We start from the raw sequence: 16,005 nt of genomic DNA on the forward strand, positions 1-16,005 counted from the left end.
GTCAACAACTCTGGGAAACTGGGGGGGGGGCAGAAGGTGATCTTGCCTAGGGCGCAAAAAACCCTAGCACCGGCCCTGCAACCGTGACGTCCTTCTGGACCGTCTAGAGCAGGCATCCCCAAACTTCAGCCCTCCAGATGTTTCGGACTACAATTCCCATCATCCCCGACCACTGGTCCTCTTAGCTAGGGATCATGGGAGGTTTCGGCCAAAACATCTGGAGGGCCGCAGTTTGGGGATGCCTGCTCTAGAGGGGCTGGGAGCTGGGGGCACTGCCATACAGTGGTTCCGCTCCTTCCTCCTGGGCCATGTCCAGAAAGTAGTGTTAGGGGATGAGTGTTCAGACCTCTGGGCTCTCACTTGTGGGGTGCCTCAGGGTTCCGTCCTCTCCCCCATGGTTTTTAACATCTATATGAAGCTGCTGGGAGAGATCATCGGGGTTTGGGCTGGGTGTTCATCAGTGTGCGGACGATACCCAGCTCTACCTCTTTTAAATCAGAACCAGTGAAGGAGGTAAAGGTCCTGTGTGAGTTTCTGGAGGCGGTTGGAGGATGGATGGCGGCTAACAGATTGAGGCTGAATCCTGACAAGACAGAAGTACTGTTTTGGAGGGACAGGGGGCGGGCAGGTGTTGGGGACTCCCTGGTCCTGAACGGGGTAACTGTGCCCCTGAAGGACCAGGTGCACAGCCTGGGAGTCATTTTGGACTCACAGCTGTCCATGGAGGTGCAGGTCAGTTCTGTGCCCAGGGTGGCTGTCTACCAGCTGCATCTCGTATGCAGGCTGAGTCCCTACCTGCCCGCAGACTGTCTCGCCAGAGTGGTGCATGCTCTGGTTATCCCCCGCTTGGACCACTGCAATGCACTCTATGTGGGGCTACCTTTGAAGGTGACCCGCAACTGCAATTAATCCAGAATGCGGCAGCTAGACTGGTGACTGGGAGTGGCTGCCGAGACCACATAACACTGGTTCTGAAAGACCTACATTGGCTCCCAGTATGTTTCCGAGCACAATTCAAAGTGTTGGTGCTGACCTTGAAAGCCCTGAATGGCCTCGGTCCAGTATACCTGAAGGAGCGTCTCCACCCCCATCGTTCTGCCCGGACACTGAGGTCCAGCGCCGAGGGCCTTCTGGCGGTTCCCTCACTGCGAGAAGCAAAGCTACAGGGAAGCAGGCAGAGGGCCTTCTCGGTGGTGGTCCCTGTGGAACGACCTCCCATCAGATGTCAAGGAAATAAACAGCTAGCAGCCCTGTTTAGGGAAATTTTTAATATTTGCTGTTTTATTGTATTTTTAATATTTTGTGGGAAGCTGCCCAGAGTGGCTAGGGCAGAGGTCAGCAACCTAAGGCCCATGGACCGGAAAAGGCCCATGAGGGTTGCTTAACCGGCCCATGAGCTGCCCCCGAACCGAGCGGCCTGCTCAGTGAGTCCCTGCGCGCTGTGCTAAACTGGCACAGTATGGTGCGGGGATTCTCTTCTGCGGCTCCGGAAATCACTTCTGCGCATACTCAGACACCGTAAATCACATCTGCACAGGTGCATTTTTCGGCATCTGGGCATGCACAGACGCGATTTCTGGCATCACGCTGTGCTGGTCCGGCTCACGGAGGATCTCCGCGGGAGTGATCAGCTCCATGCCCGGTAAGCCTTGCCGACCCCTGGGCTGGGGAAACCCAGCCAGATGGGTGGGGTGGCAGAGTACGTTGTTGTTGTTGTTGTTGTTGTTGTTGTTGTTGTTGTTAGACTTGGGTGCTTCAGGTATTCAATTTCTACGAATTCTAATGGTAGCTGATCTGATCTGCACTTCTAATGTGTGTATCAGAAAGGAATTCTACTTTTTTTCCACACTTCTCCAAATGGCAATACAGTTCTCAGCTCAAAAACAAACAAATCTCTCTTTTTCTTCTTTTGTGTGTGGCTTTAACTTCATTCTGCATATTCTGACCCATTGCTCCATATTTATTTCCTAATGTTGAAGATGATGTAAACAACTTCTGTACTTCACTTAAGTCACAATTACGCTTGCAGTTATGGCTTTTTGTTTTCCTTTGCTTGTTTTGTGCATCTGTTGATTTTGTGCATCTGTTGTAAATATCTATCATCTACACAGACAGACACACAGAGAGAGAGAGAAAGAGACAGACAGACAGACAGACAGACAGACAGACAGACAGACAGACAGACAGACAGAGAGCCACCCAAAGGCATTACTAAAATTTTGTTTTATATAAATAGAAATACTGCCGATGAGAGAAAATCTGGATTTAAATACGAATTTTCATGCGGATTTTTAAAGAAACCAGATCAATTCAGAAATAGGATGGAATAAACTTATGAATCAACCCAAACCAGAAACAGACAGATCCATTAATTCCTCACTGTGAAAATTAGGTTGAATAAATGAGGCCTGAGAAAAGGCAGAGAATGATTTCCTGTGTGCATGAGGGTGGGGACGACGACCCAGTGCCCTGCACAGCTCTTTCCCTTCCCCATAATGCTGGAGTGATCTCAACTGCATACACTGAAGCTGCTGAAGCTTCCTGCTCATGAAATGCAGACAGCTGAGCCGCTCCACCCGTGCTTGGGAATACATTATGTTGCCGAGATGGATAAAGAAGTCAAAAATTGTTAACAATGTCTAGCTGTCCTAGCGGACCTGCATAATCCACCTCTAATTCCTTTCATCACGTACTGGCATAAGCCCCTGGGCTCTTTCGCACCTGCAGCCATGTTCTCAGCAAAGGAGAAAACAGGAAGGTCTCTTAGGTAAACACACCCATGCGCATACCCTCTACAGTTGCACCGTGTCTCAGGAGCATGGCAGTCTATGCCTCACGTTTGCTCAAGCAATGGGCATACAAAGATGCCAGGAGAGATTGTGGTCCCTGAAGGTGCATTTACTGCTGACTGGGCTCACAGCCAATGCTCCATTACATATGACTGGGTGCTTTTGAAATGCAGAAAGAGCATCGCTGCGATCAATTGACTTGACTTGCTCACCCCCAGGCGTGACTTCCACTACGGCTGCTTAGGAATGCGGATCAATTCAGCATCAATCACTCCCTCCCCTTTTCAGTCCAGTTCTCCCAGACCCCCTTATGATCCCATAAACACCTCCCCCACCCCACCCACAATATGCAGAATTTAACCCTGTCCAACCCATAGGCCATGCGGCAAACTAGTTCTTTCTGTAGAAGAAGTCAAGGCGGAAGAAAGCCCATTCTGCTCAACATTTGAGGACTGCAATCCTCAAAGCTTCGTTGACATTAATACACAAAGGAAAAATTGCCACAAAACATATATTGGGGGCCTGCCCAGGTCTTGTCCCCCCCCCCCGGTGGCACTGAGAACATTATGAAGAACACTGCTGGATCAGACCAGAGGGCCATCTAACGCAGCCCCTCCTTCCCAGAGTTTCAACAGATGCCTCCAGCAAGTTCACCCTGAGGACATGAAGGTTCGTCTTAGAAAGCACAGGTCCAAGCGATTCTCCTTGTGCCCCACACCTTTCCCAGAGAAAACCCACTCTTTAGCTTTAAGTCAGGACAAACAGCAATCCAAAGAAAAGCGATCGCCATTTGCTCCAACTGAGTACTACAGAGGGATTTTCCCTGGGGGAAAGCAGCAGAACAAGAGGAAATGTGGATAAGGCCAAAGTCAAAATCCCTCAGCCATTGCTGCTCCCTGGCCAATGGTATCTAAGGCAGGCATCCCCAGACTTCGGCCCTCCAGATGTTTTGGACTATGATTCCCATCATCCCTGACCACTGGTCCTGTTAGCTAGGGATCATGGGAGTTGTAGGCCAAAACATCTGGAGGGCCGCATTTTGGGGATGCCTGATCTAAGGGAACCAGAGCTAGAGTCCCTGAAAGAGATGGCCATCCAAACTTTGTTTTAATGTAACAGAAGGGTGTTCACGCCCACTCTTGCACACTAATTCACAAGCAAACAAAGCCTGGGGATTGTAACTTAAAAGGCACCACGCCAGCAGCAGTGAACACCTTCCGTAGCTGGGATGGGGAACCTGTGACCTTCTGGGAGGAGTTTTTTGCCTGCAGCTGCCTTCCTCCTTGACCACTGGCCACGCTGGCTGGAACTGATGGGAGCTGATGCCCAGCCAGATCTGGATGGGCCCCCGTCCCCCATCCCTGTACTAAGTTAACACTTGTCCGCTTCACTGACACAATTGCTAACTCCAGCTCCATGAATGACACTACAGATTGATTATGTGTGCAATTAGTAAATGTGCATTTTGGAAAGGAGTTGGCACAACAGAGTGGCTAACCTAAGAGTGATTTAGAGTCCCACAATGTCTGGAGGGCCATCAGTTCCCCATCAGCTGAGATTCCTGCACTGCAGGCGGTTGCATGAGCGTACCCAGCGCAGGGCAGGGGGGGCAGCTGCCCCCCCAGAAGCAAAAGGGGGGGATGGTATAAAACAGCTCGTGGTGCACGCTGTTGTCAAGGCAGTTCACCTTCTCGGTCGGGTACACTATCTTGCCGCAGCGGGCAGAGCCGTCTTAACTATACCAGCAGGCATGGCGGAGAGCTGGAGAGCACGGCACGACAGGCAGGGACGGTGCCAGCTGTGCTCCGCCTCGGCCTGCTCAGCTGAAGCGAAATGGCTTCATCGAGGGAAAGTGCTGCCCCACAATGCTCCGCGGCACTTCATGTGCGTGTATGCAAATGAAGTGCTGCGGAGCATTGTGGGGCAGCACTTTCTGTGCTGTGCTCGCTGTGACTTGAAGGAGTGTGGGCTGAAGTTAGCCCAGGTCCAGGTTTCCCTCGACGGAGGCAGCTTCACTGCTGCTGCCTCGTTTTAATCACCGCTGCCGGTAAAGGAGCAGGTGAGGCAGAAGCGCAAGCGTGGGTGGCTCCGTATGCCGCCTCGGCAACGACTGGAAACGGCCCCCTCCCCTCTGGGGGGTGTGGATGTTGACCACGCCTCCTGGGGAGATCCCGGCCACGTCATCGCCAGCCAGCCAATCGGGTGGCTGGGGGTGGGGGCGTGGCTGGCGTGCCCCCCCCTAGTTTTGATCCTGGGTACGCCCCTGGGCAGTTGGACTAGATGAGCCTTTGGAGCAGAAATGCCTTGCATACAGGGATAGAGGAGAAATTCAGTTCTGCTTGCATTTTAGTGAGAAACTAATCCACACTTCTTGGACCAATGTGGAAACACAGAAATGATTCAAAATTTGGACTTCTCTGGATTTTGCGATGCCGTGCTCCAACCAGGGTGTACAAAAATGGATGTTTTGGGGGAAATGTGCCTAAAACACATATATTGGTGAAAGTAACACAAAAAATGCATTGCACTGGGGAAACAGCTTGCAAAAATGTGCATCTTAGTCAAAACTACATGCAAAAAACAATGTTTTTTTGTTTTGTTTTTAGAAATTCACACAAAAGCTCTAACAATTTTTTAACTATAATGTTGGCCATGCTTGGCCTCCATGGTCAGAGGCAACAATGCTTCTGAATCCTAATTGCTATAAAACATGGGAGGGGAGAGTGCACTTGTCTCAGGTTCTGCATGCAGGTTTCCCAAAAGGGGCATCTTATTGGTCACGGTGAGAACAGGATGCTGGACTAGATGGGCCATTGCCTGATCCAGCAGGCTCTTCTTAGATAAACTGCAGATTGCAGGAGAAATGTGGAAAACTGGAATTTAGACTGGAAAAATGAGAAACAGGGAGAACTGAAGCTGACTGATTCTGCTTGCATGGCACAAACAAGCTGTACTTAATGCCCGCTGAGTGTTGCATTAAATAGCTCTTCCGGCAGAAGCCCAAAGCACCTCTTGGGTAGCCTATCAGAGAACCCTTACAGCAAAGTCCACAGAGCTAACCCATGGCATTTCATCCTTAAATCTAGTTGTCTTGGCGGGTGCTTCCAGAGTGACATCAGTATGGGTGCAGTTTTATCACCACTTTAGGCAGCTGTGCTCACCCTCAAACCCCAAGACCTGTTATAAATAACATTGGCTAATGTCTCTCCATCCTTCAGCTGCCGCTCTGCCTTGACGCTTTAACTGCCCTTTACAATAACTACAGCTCACGGCTGATTAATATCAATCGCCATTTCCTTTGCGCCGAGACGTTTGCCAGGCAAACTCAATCAGGGCCTCTGCAATTATCGTCGTCATCTGCAGACAGAGGCATGCACATGTTCTACAGACACAAAGGGGGAAAGGGAGCCCCTCCCTCCAGCACACATATTTCCTGTCAAATGCTACCGGATAGGAACACAGGGATCTTTCCAATAGGCGCTTTTGAATAAAATATGGTCAGTGCTTCCTCTGAGACAAGTCCCTGTTTGGTCAGGTTTTGATTTCTGCAAAGAATCCTTGGCAGATAGCCCCCCCCCAACCTCTGCTTAGAAACCTCCAAGGAAGGAGGGTCCACCATCTTCCGGTGTGTGTGTGTGTGTTCCACTGTCAAACAGCTCATACGGTCAGAAAATTACTTCTGAATTTCCTTTCCTATAACTTGAAGCCATTGGTATGGGTTGTGCCTTGCAGAGCAGGAGAAAACAAGCTTGTTCCATACTCCATGTGACAGACATTTGAAGATGGCTTTTGTATCACCCTCTCAGTCTCCTCTCTTCCAGGCTAAACATCCCAAGCTCCCTCAACCTCCTAGGGCAGTGATGGGCAACCTTTTGAGCTTGGTGTGTCAAAATTCGCCAAAAAACTGAGCATAACTCGGGTGGTGTGTCACTTCCAGAAAAAAACATAATTTTGCGATATTTATAGTTTAAATAACAAAAATGTATAATTGTAATATATAACTGTATTTAATAAACCAAAAACTAATGGTTTAACCAAACCAAACCAAACCAAACCAAACCAAAAACCCCTTATTTATCACAAAGTGCCCAGACTTATTGAGCTTTTTGGGGGGAGCTGCTGACCAAAGTTTTGGAGGTTTTTTGGGGGGGGTGCAAAAGTGGCTTTGCTTTTTTGGAGGGGATGCCCCAAAGCTGCTGCGCTTTTTGGGGGGGGGGAGAGAACAGAAGTAAATGACGAATAATACCTTCGCTGGAACTAACACGCAGCACTGACATAGTCTGCCAAAGCGACAAAAAAACCAGCACAGAACGGGTTAAAAAACGAACGCTGTTACACCCAATCATAGTCTGCCAAAGCGCCAGAAAAAACAGCACAGAGAGGGTTAAAAAACCAATCTCTGGCTACCAGCAACAACAACAAAGGATCGGGGGGGGGGGGGGTTAACAGCGGAGACAAGCTGTAGGAGGTGTGGAAGAACAAATGGGGGGGAAACCAACAGCAGTGTGAATGGGCCGATGGGGCGCGTGCCAGCAGTGAGGGCTCTGCGTGTCACGTCTGACACGCGTGTCACTGTCCTAGGGCTTGGTTTCCAGACCCTTAATCCTCTTAGTCCAGGCATGTCAAACCTGCGGCCCTCCAGATGTTTTGGACTACAATTCCCATCTTCCCCAACCACTGGTCCTGCTAGCTAGGGATCATGGGAGTTGTAGGCCAAAACATCTGGAGGGCCGCAGGTTTGACATGCCTGTCTTAGTCACTCTCCTCTGGAATTGCTTTGGGTGTTCTGAAAGAATCAGCAATTGGAAAAGCCACAAGTGCTTCCAATAGGGCTGTGAGCTGGATCTGGCCAGAGTCTGAGTTGGGCCAATTTGGGTGGGATCCGGGCTTAGGTTGAGGTAGCCCTGGGACACCCCAGGGTAGGTCAGCCAGAGCAACCTGAGGCTGTCAGGGGGGCAGGAAGGCTCCAGGAATCTCCTTCTGCAGCTAGTCCCCTGCAGGGAATGTACTGGGGGAGCATGCACAGCAGGATTGAACCCTCTGCTCCCTAGCTGGTGAGTGGAGGGTTCAATCTTGCACAGGCCTGTGCAGAGATTGCCTGAGGCCCAGGGCAGGGCAGGAATATTGTTAGAATAAAGTTATAAACTTAAAAAAAAGAAAGCTGGTCCCTGGTGGGCCTCTGGTCAGCTTAGCCTTCTGGGACCTGGGGCAAGTGTTCCTGGCTGTCGCCCCACCTCGCACGGGCATGATCCTGCAAGTTGCAGGATGCTTCCTTTGCAAGCAGCACCTAACAGGACTGAGCCTTCCTCCTGTCAGTCAGAGGGGGGGGAGTGGAGATGCAGTTTCTCCTTCTTCCCCCCCCTCCCAACTGGACGGATCATTAGGGGTTCCTAAAAACTAATTAAACATCAGCCCAACCCTCCAATTGTTTGGGGCCAGATCTGGGTCGGGGTGTTTGTGCTATGCAGAGTCCTAGCTACCAGGATGCTTTCCTACATATGTACCCCCATAGGGGAGGGGGGTGTCTGCCTTTTTTTTTTCCCAGAGGGGAAATACGAATATCTTTTCAGAAAAGTCCCTAGACGCATTGGAAGAGCGAACGCAAGTTTAATGTACTTTATTTAAAAAATTACACTAAAATAGTATTGCGTTGAGTCACACAAGCATGGATATGTCAATATGTACAAAGGTGGGGGAGGAGCATTAAAAACTTACTTTTTAAAGGAAGTGTAGCACCACTACTAAGAAGGCCCTGCTCCTAGAAGGTCCCCTGGCTTTACTTGGCAGTGGTACCTGGAGCAAAGCCTCTGGTGTTGAATTGAGCCTCCTTAAGGCTGCTATAAATATTGCCCACCACATTGACCAGGATCAGAGACCTGCGCCCCACCCCCCCACCCGATGCTGCTGGGCTCCATTTCCCATCATCCCTGACTGTGGGCTATGATGGCTGGGGGGTGATGGGAGCTGGAGTTCAGCAACATCTGGAGGGCCACAGGTCCTCCATTCCCAGCACAGAGCAAAAGTCATTGACTTACCAGCACCCCTGAAAATATATTCTCAAAAAGCAGCTCGGGGCTGTATCCTGGCGAAGGGAGGCAGAGTCTGGCATCACTTGGCAATCGCCTTGGCAAGGCTGGTGAGGAGGAGGCGGAAGAGGATGGCAGAGATGATGATGACAGCTGTTCATCAGAAAACTCTTTAATGGCTCCAGGAGAGGCTTCCTGTTGAGGTAGGCTGGGCAGCAACTGAGGGGGAGAAAAAGCACAGGAGTCATGCTTCCTTGAAGGATGGATTACATTTCTATCCTGTATCTTCAGTTCTCCAAAGGGGCACAAACCCTGCATGAGCACCTGGAACCCCGTGGAATCTTGCCACCACTCAGCAGAGACCAGGGGTGCCGGCAAACCTTTGTAACACACACACACACACATCACATCACATCACATCTTCAAAATATAGTATAAGGTGACTTCCTGCATTGTTGTCAGGTGGAAGCAGGTTGTGCTGTGTCACGCCATCTTTTTGAGGGACAGAGAAAGAAGGGGGCTCTGATCCTTGAGCTAGGTCTTTTAAGAACATGAGAGTAGCCTGCTGGATCCAGTCCAGCCTCCTGTTCACACAGCAGCCTGCCTGATGCCCCATGGGGAAGCCCACAAGCAGGAACTGGGCACAAGAGCCCTCTCCGTTCCTGTGGTTTCCAGCAACTCGTTTTCAGAAGCACTGCTTGCTTCCAACTGGGGAGGGCAGCGCACTGCCATCCTGGCTAGCAGCCCTCGCCAGCTTTCTCCTGCAAGGTTTGTTTGAGTCTTGTTACACAAACCAACTGCCATCCTTTTACATTCCACCGCACGCTGGTCCTTGATGAGGGGCTGAAGCACAACAAATGGCAATGGGGTTTTTCCACGGATGGCTGTTTGCTCTGACTGAGCTTTAAAGAGCGGTTTTTCACAATGAATGCTCTGGAGCAAAAAAAAAAAAAAAAGCCCTCAGACACAGAGCTGTAAAGCATGGACTGTGCCTGGAAAGCAGGGGGAAGGGAAGTGTGGATAAGCCTTCAGTGTGCTCAGTTTGTGAGCCTTTAAGGCCACTGGTCCCATCACCTCCTGGCAAATAGAAGGGGAAGAAATGGAGGCAGTGAGAGATTTTACTTTCTTGGGCTCCTTGATCACTGCAGATGGTGACAGCAGTCACGAAATTAAAAGACGCCTGCTTCTTGGGAGAAAAGCAATGACAAACCTAGACAGCATCTTAAAAAGCAGAGACATCACCTTGCCGACAAAGGTCCGTATAGTTAAAGCTATGGTTTTCCCAGTAGTGATGTATGGAAGTGAGAGCTGGACCATAAAGAAGGCTGATCGCCGAAGAATTGATGCTTTTGAATTATGGTGCTGGAGGAGACTCTTGAGAGTCCCATGGACTGCAAGAAGATCAAACCTATCCATTCTGAAGGAAATCAGCCCTGAGTGCTCCCTGGAAGGACAGATCCTGAAGGTGAGGCTCCAATACTTTGGCCACCTCATGAGAAGAGAAGAATCCTTGGAAAAGACCCTGATGTTGGGAAAGATTGAGGGCACTAGGAGAAGGGGACGACAGAGGACAAGATGGTTGGACAGTGTTCTCGAAGCTACGAACATGAGTTTGACCAAACTGCGGGAGGCAGTGCAAGACAGGAGTGCCTGGTGTGCTATGGTCCATGGGGTCACGAAGAGTCGGACACGACTAAACGACTAAACAACAACAAAGGCGCCACAAGACTTTGCTGATGTTTTCTGCTGCAACAGGTGGCTCCTTCTCTGGAAACCGAGCAAAGACATAATGTCCAAACTCAGTAGGCACCCATATAAATATAGGTATTATTATCATTTTGTACCCCATCAGAATGAAAGTTGCTTACAGATGGCTCCTTTAATTCATCCTGCCTTCTTTGCAAAAAGTTTTGCAGGGAGATTAGACAACATCAGCTCAGTACTGAACATTCATTCTTATTTGTTTCCTCAAATCATCTCAGCTAGTATCACCGATCTGTTGCTGTAAAATGTTAAAGGTGTGTCTATTTAACATATATTTAAGCTGCCATGATTACTGTCTGTAATTTTTGCATCTTCTTGCCGTTCAGCATCCACCTTACTGTCTATATCTGCCAAGTATGAGTTCACTTCATGCATCTGATGTGGAATCTGATCCACAAAAGCTTATTATTATGCCACCACAAATTTATTAGCCCTGTGGGAGCCAGAAAGACTCTTCAGTTGGTTTCGAGATAAACAATTGCAATATACAAATAACACACTAGAAAGCGTGATGGCAAGCTGCGGGTCATTGTTTTCTTTTTACGTGGATTGCTCCCTCCGTCATTCCTAAGGCAACAGACCTGGCCCTTGCTCTGACATTTCTTACCCCTGATGTGCAGGCCTCCTCCGTGGGCCGAGGGCGTGGCTCAGGTGCAGATGCAAGGTGAATCTGCTGTGGGATGGGCAGAGACTGGGGAGGTGCTGGGGAGTTGGTTCCAGCCGGCAGGCTCCTCTCCTTCAGCTTGGGGGGTGGCAGAGGACTGGTGGGGGCCTGCTTCTTGGCAACGGGCCGGTGCTCATGGAACGACACCGCGTAGGCCAGCCTCCCACAATGCATGGCCAGGTCGTCGCTGCCCACCCGCAGCAGCACCATGATGTCACCATAGCGGTACAGGTCCTCGTCTCTGCTGGCAAAGAGATTCATCCGGGGCTGGTTGGTGCGGGGGTAGATTGCGAAGAAAGCTTCCCCGGCCCGGACACTGGTCCTCAGCGAGGAACCGCGAAGGCGCAGGGCTTCAATTCGCAGCCGGGCGTCGTGGTTTTTGTCATTTTTGCAGAAGCCTGGATGGGTGGAGAGGGGAGAGCCCAGCGCAAACAGCTGTTAAGTCAAGGTAGCACCCAAGCCATCCAGTAGCGAATCCAACCTCTTACCTCCAATAAATAATGTGTCAGACTCACCCCACTCACTGCCCCCTACAGTGCACACACCTCATGGGTACAGCAATGACACAAAGTTTTCAAAATAAAGAAATTCCTTCCAGCAGCACCTTAAAAAAGGTAAAGGTAAAGGGACCCCTGACCATTAGGTCCAGTCGTGACCGACTCTGGGGTTGCGCGCTCATCTCGCATTATTGGCCAAGGGAGCCGGCGTACAGCTTCCAGGTCATGGGGCCAGCATGACAAAGCCGCTTCTGGCAAACCAGAGCAGCACATGGAAACGCCGTTTACCTTCCCGCTATAGCGGTTCCTATTTATCTACTTGCATTTTGACGTGCTTTCGAACTGCTAGGTTGGCAGGAGCTGGGACCAAGCAACGGGAGCTCACCCCGTCACAGGGATTCGAACCGCCGACCTTCTGATCAGCACGCCCTAGGCTCAGTGGTTTAACCACAGCGCCACCTGGGTCCTTTAAAGACCAACTAAGTTTTAATTTTGGTATGAGCTTTCGTGTGCATGCACACTTCTTCAGATACCTGTTGATGGACTTCCATTTCCTGCGGCTCAATGTGGTGCCTTCCATAGTTCTAGTTACAGGTAGGTAGCCGTGTTGGTCTGACGTAGTCGAAACAAAATATAAAAAATTTCTTCCAGCAGCACCTTAAAGACCAACTAAGTTTTTATTTTGGTACTGTATGAGCTTTCGTGTGCATGCACACTTTTTCAGATATCTTCAGTTTTCACCACAGGTTGTCTTGTGGGGGACTTGTGTGAAGGAAAACCTAGATTTAAAGGCTCAGGCAGGACTGTCTTCAAGGGGGGGGGGGAAATCTTATCCTATCCTATCCTACTCCCTAACTCACTCCCATCTCAATTCCAGCCCTACCTCTGAACCTGAACCCGGTGGCAAAACTGCATGCTCCGGCACCGGGGGCAGAGAGCAGGTGCCGTTTTCCCTCTGGCCCTGCATTTCATCAAATGTGCCCCAGAAGAGACTGTGGCCTCAGTCTGAAAATGGTTCCCCTTCTCATTGCAAGGCAGGGAACCCAAATCTAGAGCATCCCATCAGAATAGAATCATTAGAACCTAAGACGAGCTTGCAGGATCAGGCCAAGGGCCCACTAGTCCAGCATCCTGCTCTCACCATGGCTGGCCAGGTGTCTGTGGGAGACCCGCAAGCAGAACACCAGCACAAGAGTCACTCTCCCCTCCTCTGGCTACCAGCAACTGGTGTTCAGAACATTGCTGCCTCCAATTGTGAGGCAGAGCAGAGCTATCCTGTGAGGTAGGCTAGGCTGAGAGACAGTGAGAGCTCCAAGCTCGCAAAATGTGCTCCGTGGCTGAGAGGGCACTGGAGCCCCAGTCTTCCAGGTCTTCATCCAACACTCTTATCACCACACCTCACTGGCTTCCCAGACATCTGAATTCCCAGACCCCTGAAAAGCAGAAGGCTCGGTTTTTGGTCTCTCGGTTTAGAGATACCCCAACCAGAGTTGGCACAGTCCTAGCCAAGGAGTGATGCCATGATATCCTGGGCCTTTAATTCTACGATTCAACCCCCACCACCAAATGCTTCGAACAGCCAGAGACAGAAAGGCCCTGTCCCTGCAATGTAGCTCAGCATGAGAACATGACCCTGAAAGGAAAGAATCTTTTAGCATGGCAACACCTGCCCTACAGACAGGGCTTTTTTTCCTGGGGGGACACAGGGGGACGCAAACCCCTAAAGATTTTGTGAATCTAAGCTTGGCCTCATTGAGGGGCAGTATTTCAATACAAGTAAGAAAATGAGAGCACCCCTAAACATTTTTTTAGAAAAAAAGCACTGCCTACAGATATCAAGCACGTGCCTCCTAAAAACTTTTTTTCCCCAGGCAAGGCTGCTCAGATGCTTAGAAAGTTGGCACGAGTCTTAAGACTCAGCTATACAGCTGCAAATGGGGACGCGGGTAGCGCTGTGGGTTAAACCAAAGAGCCTAGGGCTTGCCAATCAGAAGGTTGGCGGTTCGAATCCCCACTACAGGGTGAGCTCCCGTTGCTCAGTCCCAGCTCCGGCCCACCTAGCAGTTCGAAAGCACGTCAAAGCACAAGTAGATAAATAGGTACCACTACAGCGGGAAGGTAAACGGCATTTCCATGTTCTGCTCTGGTTCGCCAGAAGCGGCTTTGTCATGCTGGCCACATGACCTGGAAGCTGTACGCTGGCTCCCTCAGCCAATAACGCGAGATGAGTGCCGCAACACCAGAGTTGGTCACGACTGGACCTAATGGTCAGGGGTCTCTTTACCTTTACCTTTACCTTTATACAGCTGCAAATAAAATGTTTGAAGTGTGTTGTAAAGTGCATTATGTAAATATGACACTAGATGGCAATGGTGAGCTATGGCAAATTCAATATATATTTTTTCAAAACTTTCTTTTTAAGAAAAGCAATCTTGCAACATTTTTATGTGTCTAGATTCCACCCGAATCTGTTTCTAGTCTATTGTTATTTTAACTTTTCAATCACCTTCAACTAACGTTACATTTTCTTAGTGATAATTTCAGTGCTTTATCTTTTTTGTAAACTGCTTTCTATAAATTTTATGAAATAAGTAAATAAAGTTTAAAAGGGGGCATCAAAGGTCATCTAGTCCACCCCCTGCCCGTGCAGGAATCTCACTACTGTGGCAGTGGGTGAGGGTGAGATCTGATTCTCCTGATCGCTCCTAGGTGGCCAAGGACTCATCCATGTTCTTCCTGCTTCTCACCCACCCTGACGTCTTACCTCTAGGCAAGGTAAAAAGGAACCGCCTCTTCTCAAACGCATATACTTCATTCAGGTTGCTTTGATCGACAATGTCGGTCGTGGCCGTGTTGATGTAAAGGGGGTCCCCCTCGTTCACCCGCAGTTGCACCCCAGCTCCGGATCCCTCCAGCAGTGGATTCTCCACCGTCAGCCTCAGAGCATACCTCCCGGCCTCGTTGAACTGCACGCTCCCCAGCTCAAAGTCCAAGTCTAGGACCTTCTCCTCAGCCTTCAGCCGCGACTTCTGCAAAGTCACAGGGACGCGGGGCTCCGCTGCCTTGCCAGCCATGGCTCGCCAAAGCCGCAGGACAAAAATGTCAGCGGGGCAGTGAGGAATCCAGAGACTGCTAGTGGTCGCTTGAATGTGCCCCACTGGTAACACTACCTGTGGGCTCCTTCGTGGATTATAGAATCATAGAGTTGGAAGAGACCACAAGGGCCATCCAGTCCAACCCCCTGCCAAGCAGGAAACACCATCAAAGCATTCCTGACAGATGGCTGTCAAGCCTCTGCTTAAAGACCTCCAAAGAAGGAGAGTCCACCACACTCCTTGGGAGCAAATTCCACTGCCAAACAGCTCTTACTGTCAGGAAGTTCTTCCTAATGTTTAGGTGGAATCTTCTTTCTTGTAGTTTGAATCCATTGCTCCTTCCTTTGACCATGTAGACTGCAGCGTCATGTTGTCTCATGTGGGACAGATGCCATCAGCAAGGTTTGCCACAGCTCGGCGAAAGGGGCTTTCTCCAAAGCAGATTTACTCTATTGCCCGAGACGGGCCCCAACATTTCCTCCAAAGCTCCCTGTTTCCTTCTCCATACACTTCATGCTCCACAGCCCATTCACTGGAAACTTGTGCATTCAGGGAGGGGAAAGAAAAGGCCACAATGCCAACCCTGGCTGGGGAGCAGTTTAAGAAAGCAGTTGCTCCTCCAGCAGCCGCGGAAAGCTCTCTGCAATTGGAACCACTGAAAAGGAGACACCTTTCCAACAAATTTCATAGGTGGGAGATGGCAGAGAGAAGTTTGTTTGGATGGAGCCTTGGCAACCCAGTGCAAAAGTGTCGCTTGCCTTCAGGTAAACAATGCTTGTCGTGCATAGCAAGCAAGGGTGGGGTCAGCGAGATAACCAAGATTTTTAAAATCAGCGTACACACAGAGCAGCTACTAAATCTAGTACGGCTCATAACTTTATTTCATTTTTACATCATGTAGAAAGACAGACAACCCACTCGGTATTAAAGCTGAACACTATTGTAGCTGTTTCATATTTGTGTGGTTCTTTTGCTGCTGTTGTTTTTTACTGAGGGAAGGGAGATGTGTCTGGGAGGAGAGGAGCTGAGGAGAGAAGGGGGGTCCCTATTGCAGCGGTTCAGGGTAGGGGGAGTTAAGGTGTGGGAGGTGGGGAGGCCAGATAAGGGGCACACAGCTCTGGGTTGTGTTCCAGCCCCTCCTCCAACCTGGAGAGTCCTGTTTGTCTACGG

At 50.0% G+C, this 16,005-nt stretch overlaps 1 protein-coding gene across 8 annotated transcripts in view; it reads right to left on the bottom strand.

The window, feature by feature from the left end:
- The window catches only part of CCDC33 (coiled-coil domain containing 33), a 190,115-nt gene extending 174,604 nt beyond the window's left edge, over positions 1-15,511 (bottom strand). For all 8 annotated transcript variants that reach the window (XR_015947055.1, XM_060279000.2, XM_060278999.2 and 5 more), the window contains exons 1-3: positions 14,505-15,511; positions 11,187-11,641; positions 8,825-9,034 (exon numbers count right to left, since the gene is read on the bottom strand). Coding sequence is in view for 7 of the 8 variants with exons in the window: in XM_060279000.2 (XP_060134983.1) it covers positions 8,825-9,034; positions 11,187-11,641; positions 14,505-14,814 (975 nt within the window). In the remaining variant the exon portion in view is untranslated. The remainder of the gene's footprint in view (positions 1-8,824; positions 9,035-11,186; positions 11,642-14,504) is intronic.
- Positions 15,512-16,005: the final 494 nt, after the last annotated feature.

This window comes from Zootoca vivipara, chromosome Z1 (genome assembly GCF_965207765.1).
Source record: "Zootoca vivipara chromosome Z1, rZooViv2.hap1.1, whole genome shotgun sequence".
NCBI classification, from domain to species: Eukaryota; Metazoa; Chordata; class Lepidosauria; order Squamata; family Lacertidae; genus Zootoca; species Zootoca vivipara.